The sequence below is a fragment of the Rousettus aegyptiacus genome, unplaced genomic scaffold, assembly GCF_014176215.1.
Source record: "Rousettus aegyptiacus isolate mRouAeg1 unplaced genomic scaffold, mRouAeg1.p scaffold_m13_p_1, whole genome shotgun sequence".
NCBI lineage: Eukaryota > Metazoa > Chordata > Mammalia > Chiroptera > Pteropodidae > Rousettus > Rousettus aegyptiacus.
In genome coordinates, this window is record NW_023416284.1 from 123,871,232 (window position 1) to 123,889,874 (window position 18,643).

At 35.3% G+C, this 18,643-nt stretch overlaps 1 protein-coding gene across 3 annotated transcripts in view; it reads right to left on the bottom strand.

Annotated features, from left to right (window-relative positions):
* Nucleotides 1-3,834: 3,834 nt before the first annotated feature.
* LCA5 (lebercilin LCA5) overlaps nt 3,835-18,643 on the bottom strand; it is a 106,931-nt gene continuing 92,122 nt past the window's right edge. For all 3 annotated transcript variants that reach the window (XM_036219660.1, XM_036219658.1, XM_036219664.1), the window contains exons 4-8: nt 12,388-12,525; nt 11,409-11,505; nt 10,600-10,742; nt 8,384-8,516; nt 3,835-6,609 (exon numbers count right to left, since the gene is read on the bottom strand). In XM_036219660.1, the coding sequence (XP_036075553.1) occupies nt 5,753-6,609; nt 8,384-8,516; nt 10,600-10,742; nt 11,409-11,505; nt 12,388-12,525 (1,368 nt within the window). In that variant the 3' untranslated portion in view covers nt 3,835-5,752. The remainder of the gene's footprint in view (nt 6,610-8,383; nt 8,517-10,599; nt 10,743-11,408; nt 11,506-12,387; nt 12,526-18,643) is intronic.

The window sequence follows — 18,643 nt, forward strand, 5'->3', positions numbered from 1 at the left end:
AGTTTGTGTCTTTTGATCTGAAGTGAGTTTCTTGTAGTCAGTAATGTATGAGTCCTGTTTTTTAAATCTATTCACCCACCCTTCATCTTTCGAATGGAGCTTTAGTCTATTTACATTTAAAGTAATTTGTAATAAGTATGTACTTATTGCCATTTTGTTAATTTTTAAAAAATTCTTTTCCTTATTTTCTTGCTCTCCTGTATGTTGATGAGTTTCTATAGTGTTGTGTTTAGATTCCTTTCTCTTTATTTTTTGTATATCTCTTGTAGATTTCTGGTTTGTGGTTAACCATGTGTTTCATGTATACCAAATTGATTTTTAGCAGAATATTTTAAGTTGATGATTACTTAAATTGGAACACATTCTAAAATCACTACATATTTTACTCATCCACTCCATGTTTGCTTTTATCATTACTTTTTACTCTTTTGTGTGTGTCCCTTAATTTATAACTGTAATTACACGATCTTCCTACTTTGCCTCAATGTTTGTACTAGCTATATAGTTGGTTAATCCACTGCTTACTAAGTGTTCGCCTTTGTCATTGAGAATGTTTCTTTCCTATATTTTCTTTTTCACATTTTTTTTTTTTATCTTTTCTACTTAAAGAAGTCCCTTTAACATATCTTGTAATACTGGCTTAGCGGTGATAAACTCCTTTAGCTTTTTCTTGTCTAGGAAATTCATTCTCCTTTCATTCTAAACGATAGCCTTGTTGAATAGTCTTGGTTGTAATTCTTTTCATCACTTTGAGTATATCATGCCACTCCTTTCTGGCCTGCAAGGTTTCTCTGGAAAATTCAGCTGATAATCTTATGAGATCTCCCTTGCATGTAATGAAATGCTTTTTTCTTGTTACTTTTCATATTCTCTGTTTTTAACCTTTGGCATTTTAATTATGATGTGTCTTGCTGTGGGCCCACCTCTTTGGATTCATCTTGTTTAGAACTGAACTTCCTGGACTTGTATGTCTATTTCCTTTACCAGGTTAGGAAAGTTTTCCATCATTATTTCTTCAAATAGGTCTTCAATCCCTTGTCCTCTCTCTCCTCCTACTGGTCCCCCTAGGTTGCAAATGTTAGTGCACTTGATATTGTCGCAGAGGTCCCTTAAACTATCCTCATTTTAACAAATTCTCTTTTTGCTGTTTTGATTGGATATTTTCCACCACCATGTCTTTTAGATCACTGATTTGATCCTCTGCTTCATCTAATCTGATGATTCCCTCTAATGTATTCATTTTAGTTCTCGTATTCTTCATTTTTGATTTTTTTAAAAATGATTTCTCTCTCTTTGTTGAGGTTCTCACTGAGTTCATCCATTCTACCCTTAAGTTCATCCAATATCCTTATAACCACCATTTCACTCTGTGTCTGGTAGATTGCCTGTCTACATTTTGTTTAGTTCTTTTTCTGGAGTTTTGTCCTGTTTTTTCATTTGGGACATATTTGTTTCCTCATTTGGCTGCCTCCGTGTGTTTGTTTTTTTATGTATTAGGTATATCTGCTGCTTCCCAGTCTTGGCAGAGTGGCCTTATGTAGTAGGTGTCTTGTGAGGTCCAGTGGTGAGTGTCCCTGTTCACCTGAGCCAGGTGATCCAAGAGTGTCCCTCATGTGGGTTCTCCTGCTGTACTTTGAATTGAGCCTTAATTGCTGTTGGCATGTCAGTGGGTGGGACCGAATTTTAGGCTTTCTGTGAAGGCTGGTTGTGATTACAGAAGCAGTTGTGTAGGTACTTACTCTATGAGTGGGGTTCTGGTGCCAGCCAAGTTCACTCTTTGAATGTATCATTTGTGTAGCTGTTTTGGTGGTTCTCTGCTGTGCTCTGGAGCCATCCTTTGGGTGTTGGTTCTGGAGCCTCTTGGGAAGGGCTTAGTTGCTGGCTTGGGGCTGCCTAGGAAGAGCTACAAAGTGACCTGCAGTTGGCTGCCACTTACACTGGGCTTGGAAGCACTTGTGAGAAGCTATGCTGTTAACCGAGGCTGACACTAGTGCCAGGTTTGGGACACTGGTGGGCACCACAATGTGAGCTGAGGCCAGCTACCTCTTGTACCATAGTATGTGACTGAAACTATGCTCGAGGCCAACACTGACTGTATCTTATGCCAGAATTGTGGACAACTGATGGAAATTACAATGCAAGTTAAATCAGTCACCACTTGTGCTAGACTCATGGCCATTTAGCAAGAGGTACAGAGTATGCCAAGGTTAGCTACTGCTTATTTGGGGTTTGTGGACCTTTGATTTTAGGAAAGTCTGTAGTGCAAGCTGAGGTAGGCCACTTGTGTGGAAAAGCAGCTGGAAGTGGTTTGGCAGGGCATAAGTTGGGTAGGATGGAGTCTTAGGGAATCACCAGGGTGGGGAGGTGTTAGCTGAGTGAATGGAAGGCTCAGATTTGGCACCTGCCTTTGTCTGCTGGCTGGGTGGAAGAAGGGCTGAACAAAAGATCATTGGCACCTGCCAGTGCCTCTATCCCTGGAGAGCTGCCCTGACTCCTGCCCCTCTAGCCCTTGCCCTGAAGCCAGTCAATTCAGTTCCTCCCCAATGTCCCTAGTGCTCTTCAGGTTGCTGCCCCTACCCTGGAGCCCAGAATGATCGAGTCTGTGGGTGAATCTGTGCGTGGTCCCTCAAGAGGAATGCCTGGGACTCCAGCAGCCCTCCATCTCAGATGTAATCCCTGTAGGTTTCCACAGCCACACATTATGGGGACAACTCTTCCCAGCACTGGTGCCCTCAACTGGAGAGCCGTGTGTGGGGCTGGGACACCTCGTTCCTCAGGGGTACCTCTGCAGCTGAGATATCCCTTCAGATTCTTAATTGCCACACCATGGGTGTGGGACCTGCCCATTCTGTGTCTACTAGTCTCATTGTGGCTTCTTTATATCCGTACTTCTGTTTAGCTAGTCTTCAGGTGGTTCTCAATGATGTTTGTTATATAACTTATACTTTTGATGTGGTCAAGGGAGGGAAAAAGCATAGCATTTATCTATTCTGACATCTTGACCAGCAGTCAGCCTATGCTGTTTTTTAAACTGTGCCTTAAAACTCATAATTAACTGAATGCTTATAATGTAGCAAGCACCCAGCCAAGCATTACCCTAAGTATTTAATTTACTCCTCAAAACCACCTTAGGAAGTACTTTAAAAGACCAATAACAGCGGAGGAAACCAAAGACACTTGCGGAGTGGGTGGGCAGACAGGGATGGCTCACCATGCTCTTCATCCACTCAGCAAAGGCAGGGGCTAGATCTATCTTACTTTCCTGGCAACTAATACAATGCCGGGAACCCAAGAAGCACTCGAATAATTAAACACATGCTCTTTACTAAAAGGAGAACACTTTAAAATGATTTTATAGGAAGATCCTTTCTTAACAATTTATCGTACCTTCTTTCATCCTAAAAAGTCCCTATTATTACTGAAGTACAATTGTCCCTTCCTGTTTTCATTAGGCAGATACCTAACACTTAACCAGGGATACTAGAAGTTTAGTGTGTCTGAATGTAAGATGGAAAGGAGGACCAGAAAAACAGCAAGCCAGCCATGAAATAAGTTCATTTTATGATTCAATTTAATCCTCCTTATCCCTGCCTTTTTTATATTATGAGCAATATATGCCATTACGATAGCTATTAAGGGTGAAAGGATTAATTAAAACTATAATTACCTGATAAGACTAGCATACTATCTAACCTGATTTAGGGCAAATTCATCTACTTCAGCTAAAAATACTATACAAAAAAAAAAGTGAATAATGAAATAAAAATTAACCTTGCAGGTCCTATTTCCACTATATATTTTCCAAGTGACCTAAGGTATCATTCAAACAAAGAGTCAGTATATTTTTAATTTTTATTAGTAAGAGTTCTGAGTACAAATAACAAATTTAACTCAACATTTAGAAAAAAAGATTCACTAAGGTTTGTTCATAAAGAAATAACCTGTTCTGTACATTTTCATCTCCAATTTTAATGCTTCACACCATAATGCTTCTGAGTCTGTAACTTAATTTTAGGTTTAAATTTAATAATTGTCTTGTTGCATCTGGTTAAAGAGACTAGAAAAAAATCAGGTAGAGAAATGCAAGAGAGTAGTATAAAACTGAATATAAAACTGAATATAAAACTTTATTAAACGGCCTTTTAAAAAGCCTTTGAAACAAAAGAACCTAAATATTAGAATACTTTTGGCAGAAAAATTAGCAGCTATGAACAAAATTAACATTACATAATATTTTATCAAGAACTGCATTACAATATTGTGGTTTACATATATTAGAATGATTTGCAACATACTAAATGCTTATATTAGACATAAAAATCTATTAAAAATTTTAAATATAATTTAGCACTTTGGGGAGATTCAATTCACAATAAACGACAGAAACACAATTTTGAAGGTAGCTGGTACATCTTTTAATTAGAGACTTTACCAGGTAAGTCTTGTCATAGAGTTATGAAATTATATTCAATAATAAGCATTTGTAAGAACTCAAGATAAAATGGTAACTTTAGTGCCCTCATCAGTATGTATACTTGGCATCAGAAATCATCCTATAGTGAATACACAGTAAGTTCTTGAAAAAAAAAACAGCTTGCGTTAGAATAAGTGTCAATCTACATTTTTAAATTTTTCCCGACACACTATTTCCACAACCCAGCATAATCTGAGGTCATAAATTACTTTTACAGATGAAGTGAGCTACAAACAGCAAATGACCAATGCATTTCAACAGAAAAAAAAAAAAAAAAAAAAAACACACACACCTATCCTACACAGCAAGGCAGAAGTCCCATTTCTAAAACATTTAACCAAGGCTGATTTAAAATTAGTTCTGTTAAGTCCAATAGTATTACACTATCATTGTCTCTTTGGTTTGATAGTAAGTTCAAATCTTAATAGCATATATTAAAAATTTCCAAGTTATATTACTTTGGAAACATAATTGAGTTGAGTCTTTCTGTATTGGAATAAAATTACTTCTATTCCATGTATTTGGTATGAAATCTCACTTAGATACAAATAATGTAGCAGAACAGGAGAGGAATTACTGATTATACTGGGAGCCATGTCAAGGGAACTCTCCGTGCAAACAGACAAATGTCTTCTGAATTTAAACCAATATGTTTGCAATGGTAGGTAGTGATTTAATGAGACTTGTAACTGGGAAATGAGTAGTGTTAACTCTGGTTTCTTCTGAAGGAATAGGACATCCCAATGTTGTCGCTGCTTCTGCATCAGGGTAGCTCAGCCTTGCCATGTACGAAAGGGAACCCCAGCCCACCTCATAAAGGACAGGGCTCTGAAACAGCACCCATTTTCTACCAGCCGGGAGCTACGCTTTCCAACACAGAGCCCCTCACTCTTAATTTCCATTCAATAATCAGTGGGAAGACTATTTTTGGTCATATCCTCAGTGAGCTAAATACAAATAAATAGGGATAAAAATAGGAAATAAATATGAACTGCAAAGGAGTAAAACTTCCCATAAAGCTGATTTAAGAGGTAAAATCTATTTGTAAATTAAAAGCTCAAAACCAAGTAAGCTATACCTCTATTTTTGGCTTCATTCAGAAGAGCCTCCTTCATTCTTGGTAAACTAGCTGTAAGATGTGATATAATTTTTATTTGCACTGTATTTATTAAAAGTCATTCCTTAATAAGGACTTTTTAATATTAAAAAGTCTAAATGTTTATAATAAATACTGTATTAAAATATTTACAATTGGAAAAAAATTTATACTCTAGGCAGTCATCTCAGTGCTACTTCTTCAATTTCATCTTCTACAGAATCAACTGCTTTTACTGCTGGTTTATTGTTCGCATGTTTTAATCGGTGTCTGTTTGAATTAAAACTTCTTCCTTCGTTGAGGAAAAAGTCATCTTCATCCTGTTCTCTACCCCTGCCGCTTTTATCCCCAGGGAGAAAGTTTAGAGAGTCAAAGTCTCCTTTGCTGGCAGCCAGAGAATTCAGGTCACTGCTTTTAGAGGAAATAGTGCTGCTACCACTGGCACCAAATAGCTGTTCCATCAGATTAGCTTTTCTCTCTCTTCTTGTAGTTAAATCTACATCATCTTTACTCAGTTTCTCTACAGTGTTTCTTTGGAAATCCAAAAGACCACTTTTTTGGCTAAATGGATTTGACTTCCCTGATATTTTTGCAAATGAAGGCACATAGCTGCCAAATGCAAGGTCATTTGGAAAGACTGGGCTTCTAATATTTCCTGGATTCCGACCATCTCCTTTAGTAGTTAAAAGACTGATGTCTTGTAAACGATGCCCATTAAATAATCTCTCTGAGGATTCAGAGAATAGATATGTTTTAGGACTTCTCTCTGGGGAGTACAGTTTAGATTCCAAATCAGGTAGCAGTGGCAGAGGTGGACATTTTAGATTCTGAGGATCTTGGAGTTCCCTGTTGATTTCATTCAGTTTAGCGAGCAGAATCTCTCTCTTCAGTCTTTCTTCTTCTTCTTCCAATTTTTCAATATTTTGAATTTGGTGCATTCCCACTTGATATCGTCCAGTTTCCAAGGCTGGCATTTCTTCTCTCTCCAGCAGAGATGTCTTTTCTTTTTGCTTTTTAGCAAGTTCTTCTTTTTTCCATTCTGTATAAAATCAATTTTAAAAGTGAAACTTTATAGCAGTCAATATTCTTAAATAGGAAACCTTAATGTTCATCTTTTACAAAACAGTCTTTATCTAATGTGGGTATTACTAATACAATGAAAATGGACACCATAAGCTTCATTTCTATATTTGATATTCTAGGATTCTAAAAGAACATACTTAATGTGTACTACATTTAAGACTCACATTTAAAGAAAAAATTGTTCTTCAATTTAGGGGTGGGGAAGAAGGTTCTCTGCTTATTTTTGATACCTAATATAGTGCTGCACACTGAATTGGGGGTAGTGGGTTGGAGAAAAGACTTTTAGACTTAAAAATAAATTGAGCCTCTGGATGTCATACTCTGAGAAAGACACATTACTTATGGAGTACTTTGACAGGAGATGCATTAGCCTGAATCTAATTAAAAGAAAACTTCAGATAACCCTCAAATGAGGAGGAGTCTATTAAACAAAAATGGGTCTGTATTCATCGGTAATGTTAAATTCACAAAATATTTTTTAAAAGGCTAAGAAGCTATTCCAGATAAGAAAATGCTATATAGGATAATACTGTCAGCTGACAAACTAATAAGGATAGCAAAGTACAGAACTGTGTTGTGTTAAATTCCTGAGAATGAAAACTATACTGGAATGATATAAAAGAATGTCCTTATTTTGGAGAAATAAACATGGAAGTATTTTAGGGTATGGGCATGATATACACAACTTAAATAGTCCTTTGGCTATTATTGCCATTTTGTTATAATTTTGAAATTAGTCCCAAATAAAAAGTTAAAAATATTAAAATATGTAAGAACACTATGCATTTAGTAATTTTAGTAAATGGCATACATTCTCACTGATGTCAGAAATCATTCCATATAGATAGACTCCAGGAAAAAAATCAATTAAAAAGGACAGAGAAAAGTGACAGTCTATTACTTTATTCCTTTTTCTGATACCTAGACAGAACTGAATATAATACCTAATTTTCTATTCTGTAGTTTAACATGTGAAAACATCTCCCTTTATACATTACACAATAGTAACAGAAATGTAACTTCTATTTCAACTGTTATATTGGTTTAACTACATAAAAATGTACATGCACTAAGTAACAATTAGGTGATAATTTTATGTTCCATTAACTTTAAAGGTAAAAAAAAAGCAGCTACTATACAACTAAAAGAAAAGAAGAGTCTCACCTATACCTTTAAGACATTTTATCCAAATGGAAATAAATTCCTGAACTTCATTTCCAGTATCTGAAACTATGTGAGTTGGTTCACGAAACTCCCAGCTAATGGTTGAATATATTAAAGATTTACTTTACATATTAAAACCAAAGAAAAATTATAAGCATATATTTAGGACATCACAATTCACTGATTTTAATGCTTGGGCTACTTTACATGTAGACTAGAGTTTTAAGGTAAAAACAATAAAGAGGGTTGTACTTCAGTTATATCTTCATCAAACTTTACTTAACACACAACGAATTTTTCCCCGTCATCTGAATTCTACTTCATCTGAATTTTCTGTAGGTAACTTGTCCTCGTTCCCTAATCCCCAACAGCAATTGACTGACAGTTTTCATTTTTTTTTTTTTGTAGCTTCATTCAAATGTTTGTAGTTCCTGACAGAATATCTCCTACTACTATATCAATTTTTTGTTCTTTATATCCATTCTTTAGCTGGAAGATATTAGGGGATGTTAACCTTTTCTTTCCCAAGGCTTGCTGACTCATCACATGCTTAAACAAAATCTTACCGTCCTCCAGCTTTGCAACCTCCTGTTTTACAATATAGAGTCCTTGATCTTTAACGAATTTTTCTTCTCTTTCCATGACTGGGTTTAGAATCCTTGCTTCTTCATGTTCATCTCTCTCTCGAGATTTCAGGTCCTATTTTAAAAAAAAAAAAAGCAAGCTTACATGTAGAAAAAGAAGCAACTACTGAAATATCATAATTAATCTCTCATTATGCATGATACCAACTTAGTTAGAAATTAAAGGAAATTTTCAATTAATAAATCAGTAAGTCACAAGTTACCACCCTTTGAAAGAGGCTTCAGAAGCACAGAGGATTATTTAATTTAGTTGAAATTTTAAAGAAATTTTGATGAGATATATCAGAACCAGTATAATAGAAGTAAATCCAACATCCTACATGAAATTCTGAAGAGACAAGTTTCAGAAGTATTTCTGCTTTGTACATTTCATTACAAAATCTGATTATTTCAATTAACCAGAAAAGGCTATTAACCAACTATGGAAGCCAAGTGAGATGGTGTTAAACTATACCACAGGCAGTGATGACTACACTAGATCTTTCAAGTTTATACTAGGATTTAAGTCTTGCCTATCCATTTGGGCCCAAAACCCTCAATTAATAAATTTTGTAATATTTAAGTCAAATAAAAATACAAACTTAAATTCCCTGTTTCTTATAGTGCCCAAGTATGTAATGTTTCTTAATAAAAGTAAAATAGCTAGACTTGTAGAGTATTGTCCCTCGTATCTCTCTTCCTCTTCTTCCTTTTAATTACAGAATATTTTGAGTTTTAGCAAGGAGGCCACAGAGTGTTCAACTGGAGATTACATTTACTAGCCTCCCTTGCAACTAGAGAGGACAAATAGGGTGAGAATGGAAGTATGTATACAATTCTGATCACATTCATAGAAACAAAAGCTTCTTGCCCTCTACTTCCTCATTCCTCCTTCTCATGGGGATTTTGAGCCAGTTCCAATCATACAGAAGAGAACTAAACTCTTTATGATGGAAGAGCAGTGATGACTACCATGGATCAAAGCTGTCTGTCTATCTTCAGTCTGGTATAAGAGAAAGAAACTTATACCTTTTTTGAGCGATTGTTATTTTGGGTCTCTTTCCAATAGCAACTCAGCCTGTACTTTAACACAGCTTCCTTTTGCCGAGGCCCTTTAAAGTGGCAGAAGCAATCTTAAGAGCTTTATAAACTGATTAAGTCATTACCACAACCTTGAAGGGTAACACACCTCCGTTTTATGAATTAGAAAATTAAGGCTCCAAGAAGTCATACAACTAAAATGTTAAAACTAGAATTTAACTAAAAAGCAGTGTTAATTCCAAGATCATACTCTTTTCACTATATCAGGTTGCTGCTCCTCCTGTTGAAACTTGTAAAGACTACATATTTTTATCTTCTTAAAGAATTGCTTTGCTATTCTATACTTTTTCCTTTTCAAAAAGATAAACACGATATAGTCTCAATGATAGTGCAAATACAGGAAGAAATAGTAGATACAGCTAACTCAAGAAGAGATCTCAGGGTCACTGGGAAACTTACATGACACAAAAATACAGAACTACATGAACTATAATGGCTCTCTAGCACACTGTCTCCTTTGGGTTTTAAACTGTAAACAGTAAAGAAAAAAAAAAAACAGAGAAAAGGACCTTCCAGTATTCAGAATATCAGTTCTTTTAAATGAAGGTCCAACACACACCCCTCTAAATGACACTTTGAATGGTATAAAGTCAGATTCCACTGCAATTAGTTTTCTCAGTGTTCAACTAACCTGTAAAATTCTCTTATACAGAAGGCTAAAAAAAAAAAAAAAAAAAAAAAAATGAAATGCAGTCAAATTCTAACAGACAATTTGAAAACTACTGTAATTTGCTATTAAACTTCAAGGAAGATTTTGAGACTATCTGGGTACATACAAGGTAAGAAATTTAGAAAGTAAATTTTTCTTTTTCTTTTTTTCTACCTCCAATTAGAACGTATAATCAACCTTTCAGAAGCATCTGAAAGATGCGCTGTGACCTAATAGTCAACCAAAGGAATTTAATAAAATAGACAGATGTTATCTCTCTTTAAGAGGCTAGCTGCATATTTTAGATATAGCACTAGTGTCATTGCTGAAATTTTAAAATGTTTGATACTGTGTGTTAGGAATAATTTCAAGCCTAGAGTTTAGTACTTAATCATATTGCTAAACTCACCAAAGTAAGATGTTCAGGATCTTCCCATTTGTTTTCATAGCACATAACTGTTTGTGGTATGATAGGAAATTCTTCCAGGTTGAAGTCTTCATTGGTTTGTACTCCTTTTGTACACTGGCATGTAAAATCACTCTGGCATGCAGCTATCATGGAAATTATAAAAGAATTTTTCTAATTGTATTAAACATTGCTAAGATATATGGATTCAACTGGTATATATATTTACCATCCGAATCAGATTTGAATGTTTTGCTCAGCTCCATGACTCCTAACTATTAGTATTTTTGTTTCTAGGATTTACTGGCAATTATGTAATTTGAGGACAGTTCTTATAGGTAAATCTTATTATGCTTTTACAAAGTTTGTTTTTAACTTTTTGTAATTCAAAAAAGGAAATTATACTTTTGTTTTAAAAAAAGTAAAGATATGAACAATAATATAAAGTATTCATAATACTCCAGAAAGTAAAAAAAAAAAAGCAAAAAAAATAGATGAACTATAATTAGTTAAATGTATAACTGTTAAAGCTAGGTGATATAAATAAAGGTTCATTATACTATAATCTCTAGTTCAGGGTATGTTTATATATTTTCACAAAAGTTGAAATACATATACTAAGAAAACTTTTAAGAAATTATGTAAAACATAATTTTAATAACCTCACAGGAAAAACCTGAGAAAGCTGAAAAGATTCTGAAAACTATTTAATATTAAATAGAAACTTGAATTCATTTCAATGAAGTTCTTTCCCCTTTGCTTCCTTCTACTGCAGAATTCATTTTATTATGAATAGGTAATAGCTACTATACCATTTTTTCTTGATATAAATTCTTTTTCTTTTTTTGGAGAAGACTTTGGTAGACGATTAGAATATATATTTTTTATGTCCAGTTCTCTCTCCTTTTCCTGGAAAAACAAAAAACAAAGAAACCCCAGTATAATTAAGGGTGTAGAATCTCAGTTTAAAACAAAATAAAAATCCTCTCTTTGTTAATTGGTATTTTACTAACCAACCTGAGATATACATACTTCAGCTTCCCTTTGTTAACCATGAAACTATAGAAAGAAATGTCCCTCAGATACTTAGGTTACGGTAGAGCAATGATTCTTCCTATGAAGTCCAATCTATACTGGCAGTCAAAAAATGAGAGACAATAAGAGAAAATTCATTTTCTACCCATTCCTGACAGGGCTAGTATTGTCCCAGACTGTCTTCCAGGCTTAATCACAGAGACAAATTATTCAGAATCTCTCAAATGTAGATTATGAATTATTAACAAGTTAAAAATTAGGCCTTTTTAGAAACACAAGTGTTCTTGACTATTTGGGGGCTATAGCTTTCTCTGAAAATTAACAGTAAATTCTATACAAGATAATGCTAAAACACTAAATTTTCCACAAAATTTCCACCCATCAGTGACCTCAGGACAGAATTAAGAATATCTGCTTTAACAGAATTAACTAATTTGAATGCTTCCTCTAAACATCATGAAAATAAAGAGCATTATTTAAAATAACTTTAAAAATAATTTGAGAAAGAACAGTGGATTTTCCAACCATGCAATACAGAAAAACTCTAGTTCCTCTATCATTCCTATTCAATGTGTCACTTTTGACACAAGTTATAGTGATTATATTAACAAACCTTTCTTTATAAGTACTAAAGATATTAAAATTATGTAAATGACACAGAACCACTTACAAATATGAAAGATAAGCTATGAAATATGGTTTTCATCTAATATATATTACAAAGAGAATTAATACAACTTAAAATAAACTGCTTACCTTTAATTTGTGATATAGTTGTTGTACCTCCTTTTGAAGAACTTTATTTTCATCATGAGCCTCATATGCCCTTTTCCTTTCAGCAAGCAACTGTCGTTGGAAACTGTTAGTACTCAGTTCAAGGTTTTTCGATAGTTCCTATGATATATGTACAAACACATTTAAAAAAATAGTACTTAAAAATAATTTGACAGAGAACATTGCACTTAGCATCAGAATGACTTTTTTAGTACAATACATACAAACCAGACTGGGATTACTATTCACACACATAAAATAAACTGGGAAATAGACGTACCAACAATTTATGGCAATAAATGCATATGTTGAGAAATTAAAAAGGTCTTAAGCAACCTAATGTTATACCTCAAAGAACTAGAAAAAGAACAAATTAAGCCCAAAGTTAGCAAAAGGAAGGAAATAATAAAGATCAAAGTGAAAATAAATGAAACAGACCAGAAAAATAGAAAATATTAACAAAACTCAGGGCTGGCTCTTTGAAAAGATAAACAAAACTGACAAACCATTAGCTAGACTAAGAAAAATAGATGACTCAAATAAAATGGAAGAGAAATTAAAACTGATACCATAGAAATTCATAAAACCATGAGACTGTGAACAATAAATTACATAACAGGTGAAATGGATGCATTTCTAGAAACACCAACCTATTAAGACTGACTAGGGAAGAAAAAGAAAAACTGAACAGAATAGTAACAAGTAAAAAGATTTAATCAGTAATTGAAAAACTTTCAAAATAGAAAATTTCCAGTACCAGCTGGCTTCACTGGAGAATTCTACCAAACATTAAAAGAATTAACACCAATCCTCTTCAAACCCTTTCAAAATATCGAGGAGGAGGGAACACTTCCGAACTCATTCTACAAAGCCAGCATTACCCTGATACCAAAGTTCTCAACAAAACATTAGCAAAATGAATTCAAGAACACATAAAAAGAATTATATATTCTGACCAAGTGGGATTTCTCTATGGGATATAAGAATGGTTCAACATATGTGAATCAATAAATATATCAGTAAAAATTAAAGATAAAAGGATGATGTCTAGTCGAGATGGCAGAGTAGGTAAACGCTGTGTTCACCTCCCAAAACCACATCAAAATTACAACTAAATTATACAACCAACACTGAGGACCACCTGAAGACTAGCTAAATTGAAGGCCTATAACTAAGAATATAAAGAAGTCAGGACAAGAACTGGTAGAAGCGGCAGAAGCACAAATGGGTGGGTCCCGCACCTACAGTGTGGCAATTAAGAATCGGGAGGGAGATATCAGCTACAGAGGTACCCCATGAAAAGTGAAGAGTCCCGGACTCACAACAGGCTCCATAGCCTGGGGCGCCAGTGCCAGAAAGAGAAGTCCACATAACATCTGGCTGTGTACACCAGTGGGGATTGTATTCTAGCGAGATGCAGGGCTGTTGGCGTCATCTGTGGAGCTAGTTGGGCGGTGTTTTCATGTGGTCTCAATCCAGCCACCTTTGTGTTGAGGGCCCATACATGAATTCACTTGCTCACAAATTTACTTGCTCTGGGCTCCAGCACAAGGGCAACAGTTAGAAAAGCACCAAGAACATTCAGAAACTGAATTGACCAGCTTCAGGAAGAGGACTGGAGGATCAGGGATCTGGGCAGCTCTCTCCAGGATGGAAGTGCAGTGCAAGTGCCACTGTTTTTTTTTCAGTGTTGCTCCCAACCCAGCCAGCAGGTGCAGGTGGGAGCCAAATCTGTGCTCTTCATTAACCTGGCTAACACCATCCACTCTGCCCTGGTGATTCTGAGACCCCACCCAACTTGTGCACCTGGCGCAAATCTCTCCCACTGCCTTTTCCATACCAGTGGCCTGCCTCAATCAAGTTGCAGACTTTCCTAAAATCCACCCAGTGTCTACAAAGCCCATACAAGCAGCGTGCCCTGTAGTTCTTGCTAAGTGGCCCCAAGCCCTGCACAGTGGCAACCAGTCTCAACTTGCATTGTAACTCCCATAAGGTGGCCCCAGGTCTCACATAAGCTGTATTCAGTGCTGACCTGGAACATAGCTTCAACTGAGCAGCCAAAAGCCCAGCAAAAGTAGCGGCTGAATTCAGATCACACAGTGATACCCACCAATGGATCCCAACCCAGCACTAGCAGCAGCCAGCCTTAGCTCACAACATAGCTTCTTGCAAGCACCTCCAAGCTCAGTATATGTGGCAACCAAACACAGATCACTCTGTAGCTCCCATCAGGTGGCCCCAAGACAGGCATAAATGGTGGCTGACCTTCGCCTGCAATGAAGCCCTTTCCAGAAAGCTCCAGAACCAATACAAAAGGTGGTTGGACTCAGACTACAGCAAACCACCACCTAACCAGCTCCATAATCGACACACTCAAAGGGCAGACTTGGCTGGTACCAGAGCCCCACTAAAGTTACTCCCGACTCCATGGGGTCAGAACTTGCACAACAGATTGTCCACTGTAGTCACAGCCAGACCACACAGAAAGTCAGCCTGAAATTCAACTGCATTCACTGATGTACCATCAGCAATCAAGGCTCAACTACACCAGGAGGACACACACAACTCACACAGAGAATACTCTAGAAGCACCTGGCTCAGGTAAATATGGAGACTGTGACACTGGGCCTCAGAGGACACCTTCTACATAAGACCACTCAGTCAAGATTGGGAGACACAGCAGATCTACCTAATACAAAGAAACAAATGCAGGGAGGCAGCCAAAATGAGGAGCTAAAGAAACATGTTCCAAATGAAAGAACAAAAAGAAATGGACACAATCTATCAGATACGAAATTCAAAATACTGGTTATAAGGATGCTCAATAAATTTAGGAGAACAGATGAACTCAGAACTTCAATAAATAAAAACCATTAAAAAAAAAAGTCAGAAATGAAGAATACAAGAACTGATATTAGAGAAAATTGACAGTAGATTAGATAAAATGGAGGATTGAATCAGTAATCTTAAAGACATGCTAGTGGAAAATATCCTATTGAAACAGCAAAAAGAAAAAAGGACTTAAAGAACTTTAAAAAATGAGGATAGTTTAAGGGACCTCTGAAACAACATTAAGTGTACCAACATTTGCATCCTAGGAGTACCAGAAGGAGAAGAGAGCAAGCAAGGGATTGAAAACGTACTTGAAAAAATAATGATGGAAAACTTTCTTAACCTGGTAAAGGAAATAGACATACAAGTCCAGGAAACGCAGAGCCCCAAACGAGATGAACCCGAAGAGGTACACACTAAGACAAATCAAAATTAAACTGCCAAAGATTAAAGACAGAGATAAAATATTAAACGTAACAACAGAAAAGCAGTTAGTTACCTACAAGGGAGTCCAGTCCCATAAAACAACAAGGAGATTTTTCAACAGAAACTCTGCAGGTCAGAAGGGATTGGCACAAGCAAGATTACTCTAACCAGCAAAACTATAATTTAGAATTGAAGGAGAGACAAAGAGTTTTTCGGACAAGAAAAAGCTGAAGGAGTTCACCACCACTAAACCAGTATTACAAGATATGTTAAAGAGATTTCCTTAAGTAGAATAGAAAGACCAAAAATATGAATCGAAATATAGGAAAGAAAATAATTCTCACTGACAAAGGCTAACAGTAAAAGCAGCGGGTCAACCAATTATAAAGCTAGTATAAAGGTTAAAAGGCAAACATAGGAAGATCATATGTAATTACATAAGTTAATACACTCAAAAGTAAAAAGTAATGGAAAAAACCAAATGTGGAGAGGGTGAGTAAAAATTGTAGTGATTTACAATGTATTCAAACTTAAGTAATCATAAACTTACTGCTATAAACATAGCTTAGCATATATGAAGCAACTGGTAACCACAAACCAAAAATCTACAAGAGATACACAAGAAATAAAGAGAATGGAATCAAAACATGACACTACAAAGAGTCATCAGCACAAGAGAATAGAGCAAGTGAATACGAATGAAAAAGAATACAAAAACAACTAGATGATAATGATTTAAAAAGTGACAAAAAGCACATACCAATCACAAATTACTTTAAATGTAAATGGACTAAATGCTCCAATCAAAAAGCGTCCTTTGGCTTAATAGATAAAAACACAAGACCTGTACATATGCTGTCTACAAGAGACCTACCTGAGATTGAAAGACACACACAGACTGAAAGTAAAGAAATGAAAATAAATATTTCATGCATACAAAAACCAAAAATAAGCTGAGGTAGCAAACTCATATTAGACAAAAAAGACTTCAAAACGGCTGTAGCGAGACAAAGAAGTGCATTTCATAATGATAAAGGGATCAATCCAAGAGAGGCTATCACTCTAGTAAACATGTACACATCCAACGTAGGAGCACTTAAGTATAAAAAACGGACATTGCCAGATATAAAAGGAGTTTGAAAGAATAGTTATAGTAGGGGACTTTAACTCACCATTCACATCAATGGATCGACCCGGACATAAAATCAACAAGAAACAGTGTCCTTAAATGACACATTAAACCATCTGGACTTAATTGATATTTTTAAGACATTTCACCCAAAAGCAACAAAATATACATTCTTTTCAAGTGCACATGGAACATTTTACAGGCAGACCACACAGTAGGCCACAAAACAAGTCTCAACATTTAAGAAGATTGAAATCATCTCAAGCATATTCTCCAATCACGATGGTTTGAAACTAGAAATCAATTATAAGAAGGAAATGGAAAAACAGGAACTCATGGAGGCTAAGCAACAGCATAATAAAAAATGAATAGGCTAACGTAACAAAAAGATCAAAGAAGAAATCAAGACATGTAAGACAATTGAAAATGAAAATACAGTGACCTAAAATCTAGGGAATACTGCCAAAGCAGTTCTAAGAGGGAAATACACAGCAATACAGCCTACCTCAAGAAACAAGAAAAATCTCAAATAACCAAACCTTACACACAAAGGAATTAGAAAATGATGAACAACCCAAAGTGAGTATAAGGAAACAATAATAAAAGTCAGAGTAAAGATAAATGAAAGAGTACAAAGAAAAGAATAGAAAAGATCAATGAAACCAAGAGCTCATTCTTTCAAAAGATAAACACATTTGATAAGTCTTTAGCCAGACTCATCAGGAAAGAAAGAGGACTCAAGAAAATAAAATCGGAAATGAAAGTGACAACTGACACCACAGAAATACTAAAGATTATAAGGAAAAAATAAGAAACAATTATCTGCCAACAAATTGTACAACCTGGAAGAAATAAATTCCTACGACCATACATCTTCCAAAGCTGAATCAGAAGGAAACAGAAAATCTGAACAGAGAACTACAAATGAAATAGAACCAGTAATCAAAAAACTCCCAACAAAAGCCCTGTACCAGATGGCTTCACAGAAGAATTTTAACAAACGTTCAAAGAAAAATTAATATCCATCTCTCTCAAACTCTTCCAAAAAACTGAAGAGGAGGGAAGGCTCTTAAACTCATTTTCTGAGGCCAGCAGTATCCTGATACAAAAACCAGAAAAGACTACCAAAAAAAAAAAAAAAAAAAAAGTATATGCCAACATCCCTGATGAACATAGATGCAAAAATCCTCAATAGAATATTAGCAAACTGAATTCAGCAACAGATTAAAAAGATAACACAACTAGAGCAAGTGGGATTTATTCCTGGAATGTAAGGTTGATTAAATATCCTTAAATCAATTAAGGTGATATGTTGTATAAACAAAATGGTTAAAAATCATATGATTATATCAATAGATGAAGAAAAAGCATTTAATAAAATCCAACATCCACTTATGACAAACACTCTCAACCATATATTAAAAACACCTAAATAATACACTGCAAAAAGCTAATTTATAGTTCTAATTATTCCTTGCTCAGAAAGCTCTCGGAGTAGGCATTATTCTTATACTTTTCCCCTACCTGTGCTTTCCAAACTACCAGCCAATTCTAAGCAACTCTAAGCCCCAACTCAGGGCTTTTGTTTGATACATATATATAGCAGGTAGCATATATATAACAAGTTCTCTGTGAAACAGGGACGAAGTAGTTCTCTTTCCCTTCCTCTTGCAAGAAAAAAAAAAATTTTTTAAAACATCTCTTGTATTTTCAGACTAGTAACTCAGCATTCTTCTACTTACTTCTCATGTCACTTTTTATTTTGGGGACTAGGGATACATCCTACCTCAAAAGATGTCTTCACAAATGTTCAAAGAAATGTTGTTCAACAGAGTATCATTCACCTGGCAT